At 31.5% G+C, this 22,260-nt stretch overlaps 1 protein-coding gene across 1 annotated transcript in view; it reads left to right on the plus strand.

Annotated features, from left to right (window-relative positions):
* LOC117690630 (deoxynucleoside triphosphate triphosphohydrolase SAMHD1-like) overlaps window positions 1-22,260 on the plus strand; it is a 71,699-nt gene that overhangs the window by 35,969 nt on the left and 13,470 nt on the right. Inside the window, exons 6-8 of the mRNA XM_066072490.1 lie at window positions 9,916-10,032; window positions 10,312-10,362; window positions 10,538-10,690. Of these exons, the coding sequence (XP_065928562.1) occupies window positions 9,916-10,032; window positions 10,312-10,362; window positions 10,538-10,690 (321 nt within the window). The remainder of the gene's footprint in view (window positions 1-9,915; window positions 10,033-10,311; window positions 10,363-10,537; window positions 10,691-22,260) is intronic.

Here is a 22,260-nt window from a genome sequence, read left to right on the forward strand (position 1 = left end):
ATATATATATATATATATATATATATATATATATATATATATATATATATATATATATATTTCGTTGCACGGACTCCGCAAAAAGCATAGTTCTCTTAACTATTCCCCTTCAGTAACTGAAGCAAAAAAATAACAAAAAAAAAAGCAAAAACAATGTTAAATTGAACCAAGGGATCAATTTGAATCCTAGAAAATCGTTACAACATATTTTTATGGTAAATAAAACTATAGACTTGCTCAAATTTCATTTGATTTGTGCCTTATTTAATATATTTAAATTATACCAAATATAGTTTGATAACTTTTAAGAAAGGTAGAGCGCAGAAATTTAAAATTTATGAAAAACAGTAAGTTTACTAGAAATATTAAATTTTAAAACAACAACGAGACTTGAATAGGCCAACTAAACTTATAGTATATACTATGATTCATTTTAATGTTTAGTAAAACAAAAAGGCGACTAATTCGTCTCATTAGAACCCTACCGTTGAAATCGGTGGGACTCTAGTCTTTAACGCGGTTTGTCAGTCATTTGTCCCCTTTTCGTTTTCTAGACTTTTTTGGTAATGGTTTCGCGAGATGATTTCAAACTTCTTTGTAGCTTCATAATGATGCTACACGAATAAAATATAAATATTTTTATTTCACTCAACAGGTAAGTTCAACGTATCAATCAATTTTTGAAATGTGACTCGTAGTTACGATCGCCTTACTAGATTAGTGAGAAAAGAATAGACGAGGCTTTTTCATGCATATCCTACAGTGCCATTCTATCCTAAACATCATTTTTTATTCCACATTAATTCTGCTAATTTTAAAGTTATAATTTCTTTTTAAATATATTGTATTTGTGATCGATTAGTGCTACGCCAGTTCGTCTACCTAAATGGATAGTTGTAGTTGATACGGTGATTAAAAAACAGGTGTTTTTTTATGCTAGTCATTTTCATGAAATTGTACATTAGTAATATTAGGTGAATTATAATGCTCGTCAACAAATAATAATTGTTTTGGAAACTACCCGAATTTGCAAAGATACTGATTGTGGGGAACATCTGTCAAACTTTTTATATTTTGATTCGACGCATAGAAAATCAAGCGGCAAGTATGGCGCACCTGAATGCCTCAAAACGCGTGTTACTGATTTTTATTATCCAATTTAAATCATCATCAAGATTCCAAAGGCCTTATCCTTCAAACTATTTTTTCTCTCCGTATATCGCACTTCAACTCTTCATAAGTACACGGTATATCTGGGTACATTCATCGTCATCATCTTCCTAGGCCTAAATACTGCTAGGACTTTAATTTCCTCTGTTTTGTTTCTTGACGTAGTTTAGGAGATCCTACTTTTGTTAAGGTTTTAGCATGGATGTTCGTAGTCAAATGTAGTGTTTTCTAGAGGTGTGTAACAATGATATCATAAATATATTAGACTCTTTCTATTTTTATTTATTATTATTTTTATTTTGCCTTGAATAAAGCATATTAAGGTGCGTGGTGCTTTTTAAGCGGTTAGCGTATACACTAAACGCTTTATGTCAAGTAAACAAAGCTACTACACAAACAGGAATCTTCGTCAAAGCGCTACCTATTACCTATGATAGATTAAGTAATTATTAAAAATAACGAAGTCGATTTTCATTTACTGTAAATGTAAACTCCTCACAACAAAAATTACAAATTCACATTAATTTTTCGTTTGTGATCCTAATATAAAATTTTGTTCATTTAAATGATGCAATCATTTTTCGAGTTTTGGTCTAGGTAGCCCCCCCCCCCCCTAAAAAAACAAAAAAAACCCTAAAAATAAAAAAAACCCATAGTTTATCATGGCATACGAACGGTAGTTTCGAACTACCACGTCTAGATGTAAAAATGATTGAATTTTGTTTTTTAAATTGCCAACTATGATCGGAAAAGAAATGCTATATAAGATTAATGGATACTTTCCTGTTTCGGGTACTCCTCTTTTCAAAAGTGTTACATATATTATTAAAAGACGCTCTTATATAGATTTTCTCAAATTGTATTAGTAAAAGGTAGGTGCTACGAAAAAAAAAAAACAAGAACTTGGGGTTTGTTAGGGTGGTTGGCAGTATTGTTCATTAGTATTATTTCATATCTTCGGATTTTGTTTTTGTTAAGTTTGTTATTTTTTTAGTCGTTATTGAATATATCGTAATTGAGTTGGTACAGCTCATATACTTGGTGGCAGGAATTTAATTTTAAATTTGTCGGTTGGATTTGATTATGTTTCATATTTCAATTTAGTCAATGGTAAATGGTTCCGCCAACACACAATTCAATCTAAACTTTTGGCACGAGGCGTTTTTAACTTAGGCCAACTTTAAATGAACAATGTTTTATTTTTCTTAAACGTTCAGTTAACATTTTTTTACATAACCACAAGATATAAGCCCGGTGGATTATTGTTTTGGCAAGATATAAAGAACTATATATATGATAAGAGTTAAATATGGCCCCCATAATTCACCATTTTTAAAGTGTTTCGGGTACAATAAAATTTTATGTTATAATTTAGAAGAGTTAATATAAAATATATTTTTTACATATTTGTTTGATTTATTTGCACTAACTTGCAGTATATGACGCCAGAAGTGACACTATTTCTATAATTCAATCAAAATTAGTCGAAAATTGACATTTTTTTAATCTTTTTACGAATGGGAAATACAGAGCGCATGCTTGAACCAGGACACATTTTTTGTCACTTATAAGACTTGGCTAGATACATTGTACATCTCTGATTAAAATATTTTGTTGGTTCAAGCATGCGCTCTATGTTTCCTGAAAGAAAAACTGCTTGAAAACAAGCTTTTATTATGCTAAAATGCAAAAATGGCGAGAAAAGGTTGTCTTTACAATGCCGTATTTCTAAATTGTGGGCACTTGAATCAAAATGAACATTAAGTTTAAACATCACATATATATCTGTACAAAGAAAACAAAGAATTACAGTAAAAAAATGATATTCCTTTTAGGGGGCCATTTTAGGCCCATACCATATATAGTCCTTTATTGCACGTTCGCGTTGTTACCAAAGCAACAGATGTTATTTTTCATGACAAATTATATTGCATAAACATTGATAGGGATGCAAAAATTAATGAGTTTCCCACTGTGGGTTAAACAAAATGTAAAAAAAAAATAAAAAATCAATAAACGTTAACGGTTTCCATGGTTACATTCTAAAAATATAGGTTTATCCATCAATGTTCTTCTAAAAAATGCAAATTTACAATATACTAAAGGTTGTTTTATGTCTTAATAGCCTATATTAGTAGGCAAAACCTTATTATATGGCTTCAAAGTTGGTAAGATTAGCTACTTTTTTATCTTTAGCCTCGGATACAGTCATTTCATGCATATCTTTTACAATTTTATGCTATGCGATTTTAATAATATGCTATGGGAATTCAATGTAATTCTATGAGATTTGTATGCTTTGCTATGAAAATTGAAATGAATGATTAAATTATATGGTATTCTATGCTATGGTATGCTATGAGATTTCAACAAAACGCCATAATACATATAAGAGTTCCAAACATTTTGAAGTAAAATGATAAGATGCCAAAGTTTACCACTACTTTGCAATGTGAACATTTATTCTTTTAAATAAAACCGAGTTTAAATCATGTTGTATGCTATCCTTTGGTATGCTATGGTATGATACGACGAATGAGATTGTATGCTATGGTAGAGATTTCAATGCTATGATACGAGATTTCAATGCTACATGTATGCTATGGTGTATGTTGTAAAAGATATGCTTGATCTGACTGTAACATGGCAACGGTTACCTCCAACAACCAATTTTAGTTTCTTTTTGCATTTTACTATAAGGTGTATCCCTTTTTGAAATATAAAGAAAATCGGTGACTATGCCTGGCAAGACCACTGTATAAGTCTTTAATTATTACATAGAAAATAAAATTAAGACTATATTATTAAACAATTTTATTCTTCTTAACTGCACAATTTTCAGGCAATATTAAATGAGGGGAAATCTTTAAAACGAGAGAGGCGAAATTTTCTCTCTCTTTTAATTTTGCTATATTACCCCTCATTAAGAGTTGGGAAAATTAAAATAAGACTCTAAAATTCAACAATCTTATTCTTAACTACACGGTTTTTTTTAGGGAATATTAAGTTGTGGGGAAATCTTTACAAACGAGATAGGCGAAAGTAACATGAGGTTAGAATAACTTTATTTTCAATATTTTAAACTGTGATCCCTGGATAATTTTGGGACCAAAGATGATTTCAAAGACTTATATAAGAATATTCATGTTTATTGAACATTGGTTAACATATTCACGATTGAGAACTTCAATGCTACAATGTATGATAATTAAATATGGACTCTAGCATCCTAGCTAATAAAGTGCAGATTCTACATCGTATAAAATGGTGACCATGAGGACAACACTGGGACCCCAAGGAAATATTCAAGGTTTAGATTTACTGTAGAAACACATATATTCGTTGGTTTAAAATTTCGTTGTTTTTAAACCAAATATAATTTCGTTGGCATTTAATTTTGTCATATCGTAATTCCTTAAATATATCGCGTATCAAATTTGTATAAATTGATACTTGGGTTTAAAATTCGTCATATATTTAATTTCGCTGATTTAAACTAACTTCGAAAATAACGAAATTAAGTCAACAACGAATATTTCTGCTTCTACAGTATATAGGAATATAGTTTTGAACTTGATTTAAATAATACCCCCTTTTCTTTAAATTTATAAGAGGTTCATAAATCAGAAAAAAAATGTGTGGGTAAAAATCCTTAAAAAGTAATTTTTTAGATTAATGCATTGCTGCTATTTTCATTATTATTATTCTGTATTAAAGCATTCACATTCTAAAATGTAGACGTACAAACCACTGAAAAAAACCCACTGACTTCTTTTTTGTATTTGACTTTATAAATCAGTTTTGATCAGAGTTAACTACTTTGGAAAGAGTTATGGACAATGTTTTTTGTTGTTGTTTTTGTTTTTAATATATTTATTTTTGAAATAGAAGCATACACACAATTATATCCACAACAACTATGCACAAACTCACCAACTCATATGTTAAATACCTTTAACAAACTCCATATACATGTACTTTTATAATGCTAAGCAGTGGTTACTTACAATTATTGAAGAAAAAGGAACATTAGTTGTAAAATTAATAATAAACAAGAGAAAAAACCAAGAAAAAGTAATCAGTCAAATATATCTTTCCAAATATTCCTTTGCTTTTAAAATTTATGCACTTTGAATTGGAGCAATTTTTCAACATTTAATAATACCTTTAGATAACCAATAAAACTAATCAGAGTTGGTAACTCATTCAACATCACACAGGAAAATGAGTATTGTTCCATAGATAAAATGATGAAATTAATAATTTTGTCATGAAATATCAAGGGAATTTTACTAAATATAATATTTAAGACATTAAATCCAATCCTTTCATAAGTCTTTCTGTATATATGAAGACTCAGTTCACTCAACAAGGCATACATTTTATCATAAGAATGAAAAATATAAACTGGTTTCTACATTTTCTTACAAGACTTACAGCTGTCCAGAGACTTCTTGTTGAATTATTTTCATTGAAAATTATTATTACATCTTGAATACATGAAAAAGAAGATGAATGATGGTAAAAAATCAAAGTTGATGTTCAAGATTTTTTTAAATAAATAAGGAAATTCATGTTAGATAAAGCATTCAGCAAGTTCTGCAGTAATACAGGTCAATGTCAAGCTATTTGAACTGACCTGATGACATTGACAAAACCAAGACTAAATACTAGGAAAGTTCTTTGCAGACCAATTCATTTTTATGTAAAATAGTTGATATATTTTGAAGAAAAACATATTTCTCTATCTGATAGTTTAAATACATATACTGATGAAACCAATCTTGGCACTATAAAAATATAGTAAATGGTCTCTGAAACACACATATTGGTTTCATTATCAGACTTTCAATTTCAATATTGAAAAATATCTTTAAGCCAAAGACAATAAAATAAAAAAAAAGATTAAACTTTATAAGCATTTTATTGTATTGCTTTTATCCATAAATATAGATATATTTAACAAGATATCAAAGTTCAATTCAAAAGGTCATATGATTGAGTCACATTTAAACAATACACAGCAAGCTCTCTCAGGCTTTTTTGAAAGATAGTCACCATAATCTTATTTGTGTTTTATTTTTATTAGAACAACTTGAATCTCTTGAAGTTTACTGGAGATTCAGTATTACATATAGAGGTCAAGAGGATATCTTGCTTCTAAACTGGGGTCACTTTTATTAAATACGCCCTTCAGAGCTTGATAGGTGATATACTTCCAGTGTAAACTGCTTCAAATACCACGAACAAGCCTTAAAAAAACATATCCAGAAAGCTGTGTCAATATCATGAGAATAATAAATATCCAGAAAGCTTTTATTTCGAATCAAACTGTTATTATTAAAAATTAACCAATTTTAAGTACCAAAAGGTCAGGAAAAATGCAACTTAAACATAATATATATTTTTTTATATATTCATTATGATCATCTAATACTTAATTTAAAATAATATTGATATTTGATGTCATTGTTCACATTTATTTGTCATTAAATTTATGGTTCAACCTCATTGCGGAGTAAAATACCTCATTTATAAATGAAATAAATATTTTACTCAATATGTGCCCTTATGTCCCTGTGTCCATGGTTTCTAATTTTAAGGGAAAATGAATGATCTTTAACATGACATTTTAAAAAAAACTTTATAAAATTAAAATTATGACTTAATGTGCATCTCTAACCAGGGAATAGTTTAAAAATTAGGTACACTATGATCTATTCAATTTTATAATACCGGTACTCGGTATTCATGTTACCCTTACCCCTTCGTAAAAAGCTTAAAATGCAAATTTGATATATTTTAAACCATGTACATATTTTTCCCATCAAAGTTGCCTATGGATTTTATTTTGCATATATGTAGAACAGATGATTACTAACAAAAAAAAATCATTTTTCGAGCAGTGGTTGCAGAGTTTGCATATAAATTGATAAAGATGTGCAATTTTTCGAAAATGATAAGCGTCTAAATGCAAGTTCCCTTACTGTTGACATGGCAACAATTACAATGAAATATTTTTAAATTTTATTTTTTTCTAAAAATGGGGAAATTCAATCTAATAATGAATAAAAGAAGGAACAAACTATATAATACCATGCAAAGAAATAGTTTACCTAGATGTTTAGCTAAAATCATAGTGTTATTTTCAGGATCTGTGGACCCGTAAATAAGTAAATAAATTTCCTTGGATACCAGTCCCTTAATATGACAAAAGTCATTATTCATTAGTATTTTTGTGTTAAGTAGATTAAGATCAATAATATACAAGCAGCTCGTCAAAAAAATATTTTTTCCACTTTCCATGGAATGCTTGATGCATATCAATCAAGTTTGAAACAACAGCAACCAGTTTGATGACGTGATCGTCAGAGCGTGATCTGGCCAGGTCCGTGAAATTCTGTTTACTAGCAAATAACAACATTATCTTTGATATCTTCCGTCGCGTATAAAAAGGGAAATAAAAATCCGATTTTTAACATTACCGAAATTGATGATTAAAAGTAATCATCCAGTAATTAAAATTAAGCCATTTATATTTGAATTTGTGTGACCTTATAAATTCCACAAAGATAAGCAGCTCCATAATATAGCAACATTTCTTTTTTAAAACAAACTTATGATCTACTAAATTTTTATTTACTGGTAAAGCAGGCAATATCACTTGGTGCCCCAGTTAGGAAACGAACTACCTCGTCAACGTAACATGGCTGCCTACATTCCACATTCTTAAATTAGTTAATTTACTGCAATTTCTCACTTGTGCTTTACACAAGTGTGTTTAGAGAAAATTCGGACGACATAGACTTTGATGTAGAACGTACAGTCCAACTGTTAGATTGGATTCATTTCCATATAAAATCGCTTCATATGGACATTTAGAACAATAAGATGTTCCAACTAAGACCAATTCTGACTAATTATTTATTTCCTGTGTTTTAATTTGCCCCCTGTGTATAGAGATTAGCAGCGTTCACGACCGCAGGTAGAGTCCAAGCCCCGGAGGCTTTCACACCTCTATAAAATAAGCCCCGCTCTCAGATTTACCACCCGGTAAAAATGTTCGGCCTTTAATTATTATTTTTTTTGATAATACTTAACTGAAATAATTCTGTGTAGAATTCTAAACTGTAACCACTGAACATGAGAATCATTGAATGTTTTAAAACATCATTTATTGAAGTATTATCAATACCTTAAGATATAAGTTCTATATTCCATTTATTTATGGTAATGGTACATCTTTTTCTTAATTAAATAAGTTATAAATGATTTTAGTAAATAAGTAATTTTTTTCTGAAGTAAAACAGGTTTTAAAAATAGCATACATGGATTAGGTATTATTTGGACAGAAGTCATATCATATAATTATTGCAAATGATTTAAAATTGATGTTGTAATGTTATTATATTGCTTAATACACACAGTATAGGCCAGAACCATCCAATCATCAGAGCAGATCCCAACAAAACACCGGGTTTACTTTCGGAGTTTACTCGATGTTTACTCTAGGTCTGCTTTTCGAAAATTTGCGCCCACGGGGGTTTACTTTGGGTCCACATGGGGTTTACTTTGAGTCCACTCGGGGTTGACTTTGGGTTTACTCGGAGTTTGATTTTAGGATCAACTTAACACACTGAACTGTGAAGCAGACCCGTCTTTTGTCTTACCATCTTCCCGCTTGTAATTCCCGCCCATTGTATATTAATATACACATGTATCGTCTGTTTTCAGTTGTCTACTTCTAATCGGGGATTACTCTCCGTGTCCACTCTGGGTTTAAGTTGGATTTAATCGGGGTTCACTCTAGGTCCGCTCTAGTAAATCCGGAGTAAATCCCGAGTAAATCCTGAAAGAAATCCCTGGTTTATTTTAGGGTCAACTTTATGTTACGTTGGGTCTGACCGTTACTGTATATCATTGCGGTCTTATATATGTGTTTAAAAACATCAAAAAAGTAAAAGATTGCAATCCTCTTCAAAAAAATCTTGCAGAACATACCAAATGGTTTATATCAGGATTTATAAAATATTGTGCAAAAAAACAAACAAAAAAACGACGGCATCCTAACATCCAGACATGTCTTAAACTTATTATAACCCGACACTCTTAGTTAAGATATTGGTAATTTTCTTATATGTCATTGCTAGTTAAGAGTGTTTCGGCAGTATTAATAGCACATGCCATTTCAAAATTGTAATAATGCCCGCCTCGCCAGGAGTTCAGTTAATCTCTTTGAACTTCATTTGGTTTTAATTCGGATCTAATGATTAGATCACCTTTTTTTGTGTTTACTGTATGCAACGATAGAAGGTGTTGTGAATATTTTTTTTGCATACTTCATCATTGTGTATGTTATCCCAGTATCTTTAACCCTTTTATACTTGGGTTTAATTTAGTCACAAAAACGTTCGGTACAGCCTTTTTATTGTTTTTTCTTCTTTTATATTTGAATAATATGCTTTTTATTTAAAAAAAAAAAAACGTTACATGCAATCGATGTATGGTCAATTACAAATTAATTTCAATGAAATCAATTTTAACTACGCTAAAAATAAATTACCTTTAATTCATTTCTGCTTTGAGTTTATTTATTGCGTATTGGAATTTTCGAAAAGAACCTTTCAATTTTATTAAAACAATATTTCCAACAAAACACGACATGAAAACGAGTCCACCAATTGCTAAATCAGTTGGATTAACAGTTACCATGTGTATATATGGTTTCGTTGTTTTTATTATCAGCACGAGGACCTCTCCATTGAAATGGTAGACGAGATTTTTAAAAGTATAAAGCTAAGTAAGGAGGAAGAAAACGACCTTGGGAAAGACGGGGAAAAATATATAAAAGCCTTTATCAAGGTTATTATACATCAACATTTATATTTATTTTTTTGTGAAACATTTATGTTTGGGCATTCTCAATCCTCTTTTATATATATATATATATATATATATATATATATATATATATATATATATATATATATATATATATATATATATATATATATATGATTCAAAAATTTTATTTATAAACATGTGGAAATTTTAAAAGTTACATACCAATGCACTGCGTGATGGATTTATTCAGGTTTACATCTAATTAACACATACACATTTATGTTTAAATTCATCTAGCCACCCAAAGATCCGAAAGACCGGCCAATACAGAAACCCTTTCTATACGAGGTAATTCACATTGTATCCATCATTATTATTGTTTGTTAATGATACATTAATTGTTAAAATAACCAAATCTATAGCGACTATACTGCTAATATTAGGAAACGACGAATGAATATACTCAAATATCTTTGACTGTTATTAAATGTATATATCTATAACTGTTGTATTTTTTAAACAGATAATTGCCAATGAAGAAAACAAGATCGATGTGGATAAATGGGATTATTTTTCAAGAGATTGCCACATGATGGGACTCCATCACAATTTCCAATGTAAAAGAAGCATCAAACTTGCGAGAATCGTGGAGGATCATATCAGCTTTCCAAAATCGGTATTTCTTTTTTTTATATTTACAAAGACGTCTTTTTTTTTTAAATGTGCTATTTTTTCATATGTTATATTCTGATATCTTTAAGATGTGTGTTTTAATAATCGCAGACAACTCTTACTTTGCAAACATTTTATTTTCCGATCGTGCTTATAGACGGTTGTATTCGTAATGATCCCCAAATGAACTTTTCCACCAACTAAGCTATATTTAAACCTCTACAAACTATTATTGTATGATCTGTTGAAGTGAGTTAATAGTAAAATATTTAATGAAACACGTAGACTGTTACTAAAACACCAAAGTGATTTGTTATTAAGGCCGAAAATGGTTTGTTTTTATATAGAATGTTATTTAAAATTGTTCCCTTCAAATAGTGATCTTATAGTATGACATTTGACTTCATGTAATTTCTAAACTTTGATTTATTTTAACATTCACAAACCTCGCGGGCTCCATTATAGTGAATTGCGTTGTGTTTTTATATGTAATTCCTTCACTATAGGCAGGTATACGTTAGTCTAAGAGTTATAATATTACATTTATATATATATATATATATATATATATATATATATATATATATATATATATATATATATATGCTATGTGTATCGCTCTGTTCCTCTTAAAATGTCGTTTAACTGTATTCCACCTCTCAATCTCCAACGACTATGTAGTTTACTTAAAAAAAAGATCTTTTATGCTTAGATGGCCGAGTGGTTAGCGCACTAACCGCTTACTGCTAGGAGATTATATTCCGAATATCGTGAGTTCAAACCCCGGCGTTTGATAATGACTAACGCTATTGGGTTTTAAAACACGGAATTTTTCGGCCGAAAATGGCCCTTGTTCATAATGAGGCTATCAACAAAAACGTAATGTTTGAACTTAGCTATAAAATATTGATTACTGTTACGTGACAAAACGTCCATCCTAGGCAAAAACATTGCCTGCAAATTTCAACCTGACTGGGTATATAAGTGCAAATGAGTAAAAAACAATCAGATAAGCAATGCAGTAACAACAACGTATGACAACGACAATGACCCACTAACTAGTCATAGCACCAACTCTCCTGTATTTTGTGACACATTTTGGTGGGTTTTGAAATGAAAGTCTGCAAGCCTTGTTGAAACACAAAATACGACCTCATATAGAAAAAAAGGAAAAACAAGGAAATGGGAAAATCCTATACCTTTAGTAAAGACTTTATTTTCTGCCAAAATTTCACCACGTATCCCCCTTTACCCTGCTAGAAATATTGCACGATGCCTTTTTAGCGGAAGGCGAATTAGAAAAATTGAATGCCTTGCCAGGCAAAAGCAGGCACGTAGCATCAGGGGACCGGGATGGGGGGGGGGGGGGCGGGGAGCTTTTTCTCGCAGCAGACATGCTCTTTAGATTTACAAATTTAATAAAATTAAATAACTGAATTATAGTTGAGTTGCTCCCCCCCCCCCTTACACACAAATACTAAATTGGGAGGCATTTAAGAAATGGAAGAGAAAATAAGGAAATCATGAGTAAAATTAAAGGTTAATAAATTTTACAACCCATCTTTTTTGTACTATATAGATGCTAGCAATATGCTTTACTTCTTATGCACCTACCTATAATGTTCAGTGATTTTTAAAGCCCTTTCCCAAAAGTATTCTTTTGCCTCATTTCGCTAACCAATGCACTAATATTGACATTCTACTGTGTTTTTCCATTAAATTCCGTGACGTTTAAATGCCTCTAAATGCAACACCTATTCACTGCGTATGAATTTACGAGTAATTTACATAAGTAGTTCTCAAACAGTGATTTCTATGTTATTTGTTAAAAAATGTATTTCATGAATGTTGTAAAAACACCATGTTTTATAATTATTCAACAAACAAGTTGACTTTATTGTTTAAAGCACCATTTCAAGAGTTATTTATCATGGATTATATTTTCATGCTCGTCGATCTCATTTCAACAGTCTATGTGAAAACCAGTTTAAACCGGTTTTACAAAACAGCTGTTCCTGCTGTTACTTATTCACTCCCTCCGTGATCTGCACTTTATATCGATTTATTTAAGTAAACAATTGATTTCTTCAGTAAGGGAATGTAAATATAAGCATTAAATGATTCATTTTTGACGTCGTCGTGTCAATAACTGCCGTCAGGTGAGCAGACAAATTATCATAACGCGCTAACGCGCGTTATTCAATTTGTCTGCTCACCTGACGGCAGTTATTGACACGACGACGTCAAAAATGAATCATTCAATGCTATAGTAGCTGCACTGATGCGAAAATAATGAGTTTGATAGATTTTGGTGTCTAAACCTAGCACACAAATAACGTTATTAGATACAGATTCTGTTTTATATCTGGTCACTGGATCGCCATACAAATGAATAAAAAAAGCCCCAGGGCATGTGACCTTAAATTACTTATTTACTGCAAATATCTTTAATTCCTCGCGACTCAAAATTCACAACCTGGTGTTTTTTCTACCGTTTGTGGTGGTTTTAATGTTACGTATGATCGAAATTTCTTTTTTTTAAATCACGACTTTATCAAATATAATTCTTTTGAGGAATGAAAATGTATAGTTATCATTTTCTTTCGTATGATTTTTCATCTTTATTGAAGTCATGATAACGAACTGTCTTAATCCATTTAATTGCTACGAAAAAAAACTAATATTATTAATGCACAATGTTAACAGAGGCTTTATGCTCGCTGGAAACCGTCCGATCGCGAACGTAGTAAAATTAAAAACACTGTAATGTTTTCCACTTCTAATGTGTGCAGATGTTGGATAGGGCAGATTGACTAGAAACTAGAAGGCACTGAAGTCATTGTGACGCATTTTAATTCCCTTTTGGTCAGTGGTAGAGTGTATTAAGGTTATAATGATCCTATCGCTTGTTGTAAGCATACAATCGTCAACTTGTATTGGTGCCTTGGTTGTTCTCATAAGACTTCTATTCTAAAGTACCACCAACAAAATGCTGTGCAAAATAGTGCACTCAAAAGAATTGATTCATAGTTTGATCGGCAGAGTTTAGGAAGGATAGAAATTAGACGTTAAAGGATAATAATGAGTTTGTGGATGTTACACTATGTGTTTATACGACCAAAACCAACTAATACGTTGTAAGATAAATAATTTTGTGTCCGAAAAAAACTTGAATTCTGCAATTCTGAGATATTCCTGATTTAACTGTGTCTGGTAAGAATTGTTTAAATGAGGAATACGCCATAAAGTTGAGCAAGTCATTGCTGTTTGGTGGACAATTTGATTACGCTCATAAGCATGGCAAAATAAACTAAACTGTTGCACCGATGTCAGGTATGTTGTCTTGGTGTTTTCGTATAGAAAACAGTTTAGCAGTTTTTTTTAGTTGGATGTTGCAGAATAGTCTGGAACAGTTGTTGGGAGCTGGCGTGTTTCTGAAAACACTTGCCTGAATAAGCGCATATCTCCTGGTCAGCTATAGCAGATAGTAATGATTAGTTGCACTTTTTCTTGAGTCTGAATTGAGTGTCGTAATCGCACCAATCCAATCCACTGACCAAACTTGCCCCAATACGGGTTGTGTTTACATATGATCTAAACAGGTCTGAGGTTCCTGTAGGGGAAGCCAGAGCAAAAAAAAACCATACATTCGAAAAAAGAAATACATGTACATTTGTTCAAACATGAATATTTCTAATGGGTCAAAATGCCATTTAAAGAATACTTTTCTTGAAACGGTCATTTTCAGCACACACTACGCACTTCTTCCTTTTTCCGTCTAGAATGACGGACGGAAAATGCCTCGCGCTAAAGTTCTGTTCTGTACAGGTACCAGGTTATCTGCCTGTCTCTGCTACCCTGTCTGTATCCCCCTATCAATTCCCGGCAGAGTTGCTGATGGAATTTTAGATGGATCATGTTTGGCTGAACCAGGAATGTGTCGCGGTAGCAATTGAATCTTTATACTTTATACCCCATCGATTGGCCTTCTTGTTGGAAATATACTTTTAACTGATGCCCGCCTTTGAAGACAACAATGAGAACGTCTACACAGATATCTTGATTTTGACCTACAGAAGACACTTTTGATTTCTTTTCGTATTTTTCTCGTATTTTTAAAGAGAACATGTTTAATGACAAATAGAAAGAATGTCATTGTCATGTTGTGAATTTTGAATTTACCGGGTGGCAGTAGACATTAAATTCACAACACGACAACTTTGTCATGTTGTGAATTTTGTACTTACGCCACCCGGGCTCTGGAACATCTAAATTGGCAATGCGTTTTAAAAGAATCCCAGTAAGACCTTTTCTCCATGCTCAAAATTATTTCAATAAAAGCAAGCATTTCGTCAGGTCTCACCAGAAGCCAGTTTGGAAAACGAGAATATCAACCAAATATACTTGGAGGTCTGCTTTTTAGGCGATTTTTTGGCCTGCGTTACGAATTGTTTCTCCTACTAATATATCTATTATATCATATTTAATCGACATGCAAGAATTTCACAAAAAGTCCATAATTGATATACAAGGGTCAAAGTTGACGGGCCCAGCAGTTGAAATGTATCAGGCTCAACTACACTTAACAACATACCTCTAAAAACAGCACCTACTGCTCCACTTTCTTAGTCGGAAACGTCTGCGTCGGATGCAACAACGTCAGCCCAGTGTCAGAACTGTTTGTCATCGAAAATTGTTAGCGCAATCAAATATCGTCCAATTTTGACGTTAAGGATGACGTTTACTCAGAATGAAAAAAAATTCCACTTATGATAATGAAAAACCAACTATTGTGTGTTATAGACCTTACATGGTAGTGTTATTCTTCACTTTCAAAAAAGGAGGTCAATGACCTACTTTTTGAGGTAATGGCCATTGAATATTTTTAGAAAATTTAAGAAAAAACCATAAACAATTACACAATGATTGAGATTTTCTTAATTGTGAAAATAATACAAATTGCTTAACTCTTTAACAAATGAAATACAGTTTATGAATGGTAGTGACATTAAATGGATACAAAGCATTAACTTTTCATTCACAATTTTTATAGATATGCTAGTCCGAATTTCCTCTATCAGTTTTCAAATTACTATCCATTTTTGATTCAATATAACAAAAAACTGAATGATGATAACGCTAAAACATTTAAAGTATAAAACTAAGTATATTGACCTTTCTCTGCTGGCATAAAATTTATATGAGGTCAATGATCAAATTGTTGAGATATGGTGTCTTTAATCATTTTTGAGCATTTTTCAATATTTTTGTAGTGTGTGCCATACGATTATCTAAATGAAAACGCAAGATAAAACCAACAGAAAATATGCAAAATTATGTTGACTACCAAATAAAATCTTAACTTTAAAAATTATAGTACTACCAAGAATATTTTAGTGGAAAACAAAATCTTGAAAATGTAATCCGAATTTCCTCTGTTTTGCTAAAAGTCAAACTTTGTCAGAGCCTAATTCCATAATTTAGTAAACATTTCGATTGTTATGTCATTAATAATTCATTTCATAAATACTTTTTGTATTTAAACCAATTGTACTCATGAAATTGAACTTTTTAACAATCCGGATTTGAGAACTCAAACCCTGAGTAAACAACGTCCTTAATTCAGGGTAAAATGACGTCAATTTAAGCTATATGATAGATACAATTAATAAAAAACATAAACTTTTTATTTACCATACATTTATTTACCCACACGTTTATATACTTTTTCAGATAAATTCTAGATAAGTATCAAAAACGTACATCGTTTTGGCATTACGACGGGTTACGTCATTTTTGTCTTTTTGGCGTTGAAAGGGTTCAAGTAATTATCCATACGTCACAAAACAACGTCTGAAGTAATGCACGCGTTATTACGTCTTGACTGTGCCCGATCTTATTGAAACCTGAAAGATGTATTAAATTTTAACAAAGAAACCAAGCTGACCTAAAAATTGATTTATTGATTTAAAACTAACCAATTAAAATCCTGACAACTCCAAATATTTCTAATCAACGGAAAGAAACATTACTTAGCTGTGTCGATGTCGATTGTGTACTCTTTTTGAAAATATAGACCGCTCATTGCTTCCTGTATACACATCATTGCGTTGTAAGGTTGAATTTATTTCGAATCTTTGAACATAAATCCCTGAACAGCCATAAATATCCAAAATAAAATCCTGACTGAGATCGATTCCAGTGCAATAAGGGAGATAAATACACAAATGGGAATAATTTAGCCTACTTGTTAAAGCTTTACCATCTTTATTATATACGCTTAGCAACAAGCAGAAATATATGTTCCCCCATTTTTTTTTTATAATTAAAATTTAGGGATGTCAAATCGGTCAATTTTTAGTACTCGGTTACTCGGACGTTTTTCCGATCGAGTACCCGGGTACTCGGTAAAAGTGTAAGTACATTGATAACTGTAAAACCTGGGTCACTTTTGTAACTTTTGTAAAACCACATGATCCAAAAGGAAGTTGGGGACCCCGTAAGTGTGTTTCTGTTGTAAGAATTATGAGCACTTCGTATTTCCAGACCTTTGAAGCCGGTGGCGGCATTTTAGGTCTGTTCAATTTCTCTACTGTGTGCTATCTAATTTATATAATAGACTATGTCAACGATGTTCAGTGAAAACAAATCATTAAAGTAAGCCAACATTAAGGGTAGAAGACAGCCAAATGTGAAAAAAGCTAGGTAACAGGTGCTTGGTCACGATAATTACAATATAAACACTGCCACGGGCGATAACGGTCATTTAGCACATTTAGAGGCGTAGGAAATCCTAATTACTGTATGTACAAGTGCAATGGACATTTAAAGTTTTAAAACCGATGTTTAAATGCATTATTAAATAAAGTTAGAAATATTAAAAAATATACATCCGAGTAACCGAGTACCATTTTTAGTATTCGATACTCGGACGTTCGATCGAGTACCCGGTTAACCGGGTACTCGTTGACATCCCTATTAAAATTATACGTTTAAGAAAGGTTATTTCATTTCCTAGAATAGTCTTTAAAATCATTACAAATAGTTGAATAGAGGTTTTGTCTTGAAACCATATCAGGTGATAAGCGTTTCTCGCGTATATGACTGTAATTTTTACCCACGATCTCGATCTATAATACTCACCGATATCCAAAAAGAAACCATCTTATGCGATGTATTGATACAGATTGATCAACGGTATGTTCAAATCAATTTTTGTATTTAACAAAAATATAAAGTAAAACATACTTTTTAGAGAATTGAAATGATAAACCTTTTCAACAATGTATTTAAAACGAACTTTTTTTTCAAATTTTATTTTAATGATTTTTACCAAAAATACACCCATTGTGATCCTGAAAAGGCCAATCGTTTGGGGAATTTTATGTGCAATTGATTAAGAGCTTTGAGGGGTAAACATAATCAATATTTCAGAGAATTTTGTAGGTAAAAGAAATTATTAGATATTAAAATTCTCATTGAAAATTTGTTTGATTTCATCTCATTGGTAGCAAATTTATCTATCTTTTTTTTTTATAAATAAGCATGTGTAACATGAAATTATTCTTTTTGAAAAATAAATTTGTTCATTTTACATAGGATATCAGCCAACAAATGATTGTTTTGAAAGTCAAATTTCAGGCTTAGGCTAATATTCTTAATGTATAGAAAAAAAACACCGTTTTCGGCAATTGGTTTTATTTTTAGCAACGGCTTCAGCTTTTATAATTATTATACTGATGGAACAGTGAACTTTATAAGATTTGATGAGGATGTATCCCCAGATACACGTTTGAGAAATATGAAAAAAATTCTGTACATATTTTATTTTTGTAGTGGGGTATGGATCAATACCTTAAGTCAGTTTCCGTTCTACTCATTATGTTGTTCAAAGATACCAACTTAGCGCATTCCTGATTAGCAATGTTATTCCTGATATTGTTGGGTACATTATATATGTCCCAGTTGATTATCATTATTGAAAACAAAATGTACCTTCCATCTCCTGGGATCGAGCAGGATTCCCTTTGTCTTTGACCCAAGATAACTAAAATTCGCTCGGCCAGATCTTGAAGATGCTAAGGTGGTGTAGTAGGATGCTCCAAGGATCGATATGCACGAAGTGTGTTTGAAGGGCCAGGGATGTGCTACAATGACTTGGGTGCGAGATTTAATTAAACTACGAGAGAATCTGCACTCCAGGGCTTGGAGGGAGGATTCGAGAGAAGCGGTTGCTTCCCGGCTAGTTTCAAAGATTGAGATTGACTTCTTTTCTCGAAAATAAAAACAAAAAATGCATACAGTTGAAATGAGCAACCACCAAGACAAATAAGAGCATACTACTATAATGTCATGCAAACTTAAAATTGTACCATGCACGTAGATGTCCTAGTACATGTACTATTTGGAGTATACTCCAAAATGCGGCAGACGCAATGTTACGTCTCTGGAGTATGAAACAGCACGGTTACACATGTTGACAATCCTGGCATGTATCACCACGTTTACTACAACATGCGAGGTATATACAATGTTGTACACGGGGTGTGAGCTCTCTAAGCGGCAGAAAAGGAGGTCAAGTGAAGATTGTTGTCTAAATTCTTAACTTATATCACCGGTCAGAATGTGCCTACGGAAGAAAGCATTCATTTTGGATAATAAAGACGCGTGTGATTCCATCGTACTTGTTATATTTTTCTCAAACGCCTCAACACAATTCCGACGGTGAGAGCGAATTTGACAATGACGTATGTTTATGATCAAATATCAGGACAAATCTTCGGTTTATTATATTGTTTTTAATTATTTACAAATATTTTTACACATAGATATACCAGTCAGTAAAACCAATCGGATACATACCGGTATTGATGAATATCTGATTTTGTGCATGGAATATTTAAAACCTGTTAATCCGTCCAAATCTAGTTCCTAGAAAATATGTAAATGAACGAACATTTGACTTGCAAGAAGAAGAGACCAGAACTGAATTATTTGTACTGTTATTGCAATATAATGATATTCAGAAGAAAAAAAAAACATGCATGCATCGATATATAAGTCTATTAATTCGTGTTGCTGAGGTAAATTGTTACAACGCATTTTGAAAAATTACGCATTTTGAGATTTTTATTAAAGTGCGTTAATTTTTGGACCAAGTCAACGCACTTTGAAAAAATATATTTTTTTTTCAAAGCGCGGTGTATTGTCGATATTAACACACTTTGAAAAAAAAATGTTCAGGGTTTTGTCGAAATAATATTTTTTATAGAATAAATGATTGTTTTAACCTGCCTAAGCTTAAAAGGATATATATTTAATGAAAGAAGCCAATGCATTCTCAGAAACTTAAACAGTTTCTCGATTAATTTCATTTTTCCTTTCTCATAAGCTTATATGTAGTTTGACAATTTAGATAAAGAACATCTCAGGAGATTTGAATTATCCAAATATGACATAAACTGCATCGTTTAGCAACTGCATTACCCTTTGTGTATGCAGCAACATGATGTGAGAAAAGGAACATTGCCAAAAAAAAAAAAACCCCTACACCCTAATGCTTATTTTTAAGTTTATAATAATTAAATGTTTGTCAATGTACATGTAATTTTTTTTTTACAATGAAGTGATCTGATTAGAATTTGAAAAGAGGGTTTTAGTTGAAACACTTATAGATTCTCTAGCAAACCATTGGAGAAATTATTGTTTTACCAGCTCTTTTTTTTTTTTTTTTTTTTGCAATATTAGTGTGCCTTATTTACAACAAAGTGGATTTTTTTTATCTCAAAGAATCATGGTCACGATTTTGGTCAACAGTTATTTTTTTTCCGATTTTAATGTTTGCAAGGCTTCAGTAAGGCTTTTTTAATAGGCAACCATAATTTGAGTGTCATTCGTTGAGTTATAAGCGAGTTACAGAGCTTACTATTGTTTGCTTTGTAAACAAAATCTTTGTTTACATTTTGAATTTTGAAGTGAAAATTCGAGTTTAAGGCCTAAAATGAATGTGTTAAACGTTAGGAAATGTTTATTTATGCTTAAAATGAATAAGAAGATAAATTAATCAGCTTGAAAAAGATTTTTTACTTTTATATTAAAGCTATGTAAACAAAAACAGCGCACGAGCCTTGTTTACATGGCAAAGAATTGTGAGCTCTGTATCTTGGCTATTACTCTACGACTGACTCACAAATTTTATTTCATCATAAGAAATGCATTCCTAAAGCATTGTAAAAAATAAAATCAGAAAAATAGAATTTGACCAAAATCGTGGTCATGCCCCTTTAAACATTAACTCCAAGTTGATGAAAATCCTATATGTTTTGGAATGTAAACAGAAGGGTATGAGGCGTTTCTGTAACCAATTAAATGATGTATGGTAATTTACCTGTATCTTTGGTTAACCCCCACCCCCACCTCCTTCCTTGTTCTCAAAGACGGTAAATTAGATTTATTAGTGTTAACAAATTATAATACTATCAACAAATTAGGAAAGCAATTCCAGAATTTGTGATTTATACATATTTTTTTTCAAAGTGCGTTAGGTGTCTCAATACTAAAAAATGTTGATGTACCTTCATAACGCACTTTGCATTTTTTTTTCAAAGTTCGTTGCCACAAAGCATTTAAGAGAGTACTGTAGACGATTATTAAACCTTATAAAATTGTGTACAAGAGGTGTGTTTTATATTTATAAATGCGGCTTTTGAAGAGTGTACTACATAATGTATTGATGTGCATATATTTATATTTTCTAACGTCTTTGTCTGTAATAACAGAATACGACTCGATTTTGTAACGTACACGTATAGTTCAATACAGTATATCAAAGATGCAGTTGGGGCGCAGGTCAGAGTTTGCATAATTATACGAAATGCAAATGACGTAAAAATGCCAATCCTTCAATATTTGATTGAAAAATAACTAAAAGATGTATAAGTGATAAGGAGTCATTCTTTGTATATTTTAACGAGGCCGAGTACAGAACGACTACGCACGCTTTTGCACAGCGTTTCATTTGTATTGCTTTGTTGACGCCATGGCGTGATAGTTTTAATTGCAGATATTCAGCGAATTTGTTGAAAATAGCTCGTTTGATGTGTAAAATTGATATTATATTGTGGAATAAACATAAATGCCTCGAAGTATAAGCTATATTTGGGCTCGGGTCGAAAACGTGAAGAGGGTTCAGCAAGTCTAACCCTCTGTCACGTTTTCTTAACCCGCCTAAATATCACTTAATTCATTTATTTCAAAACATTAACTATGTATTTTATATTAATTACCCTAAATATGTGATGTTATATATTTATCTATTACTTAAATATGTCGTAATGTTTTAATAACACAATAAAGATCACCATTTCCGTCTTTGTCAAATAAAAAATAGCCATTATCTGACAAACTTGGAAATTGGGCGTACAAAAAATAACTTTGATAAGACCCCTGGAACAAACCAGGAGGTAAAAGGTTTTTTTTTATTTGACAATTTGATGCCTTTAGCAATAACTTTAATATGTAGAGCAAAAAAAAAAGAAATCCCTAGGGCAGAAGTTTAAAAAATGTGCAAATTTG

This window comes from Magallana gigas, chromosome 9 (genome assembly GCF_963853765.1).
Source record: "Magallana gigas chromosome 9, xbMagGiga1.1, whole genome shotgun sequence".
In the NCBI taxonomy this organism is placed as follows: Eukaryota; Metazoa; Mollusca; class Bivalvia; order Ostreida; family Ostreidae; genus Magallana; species Magallana gigas.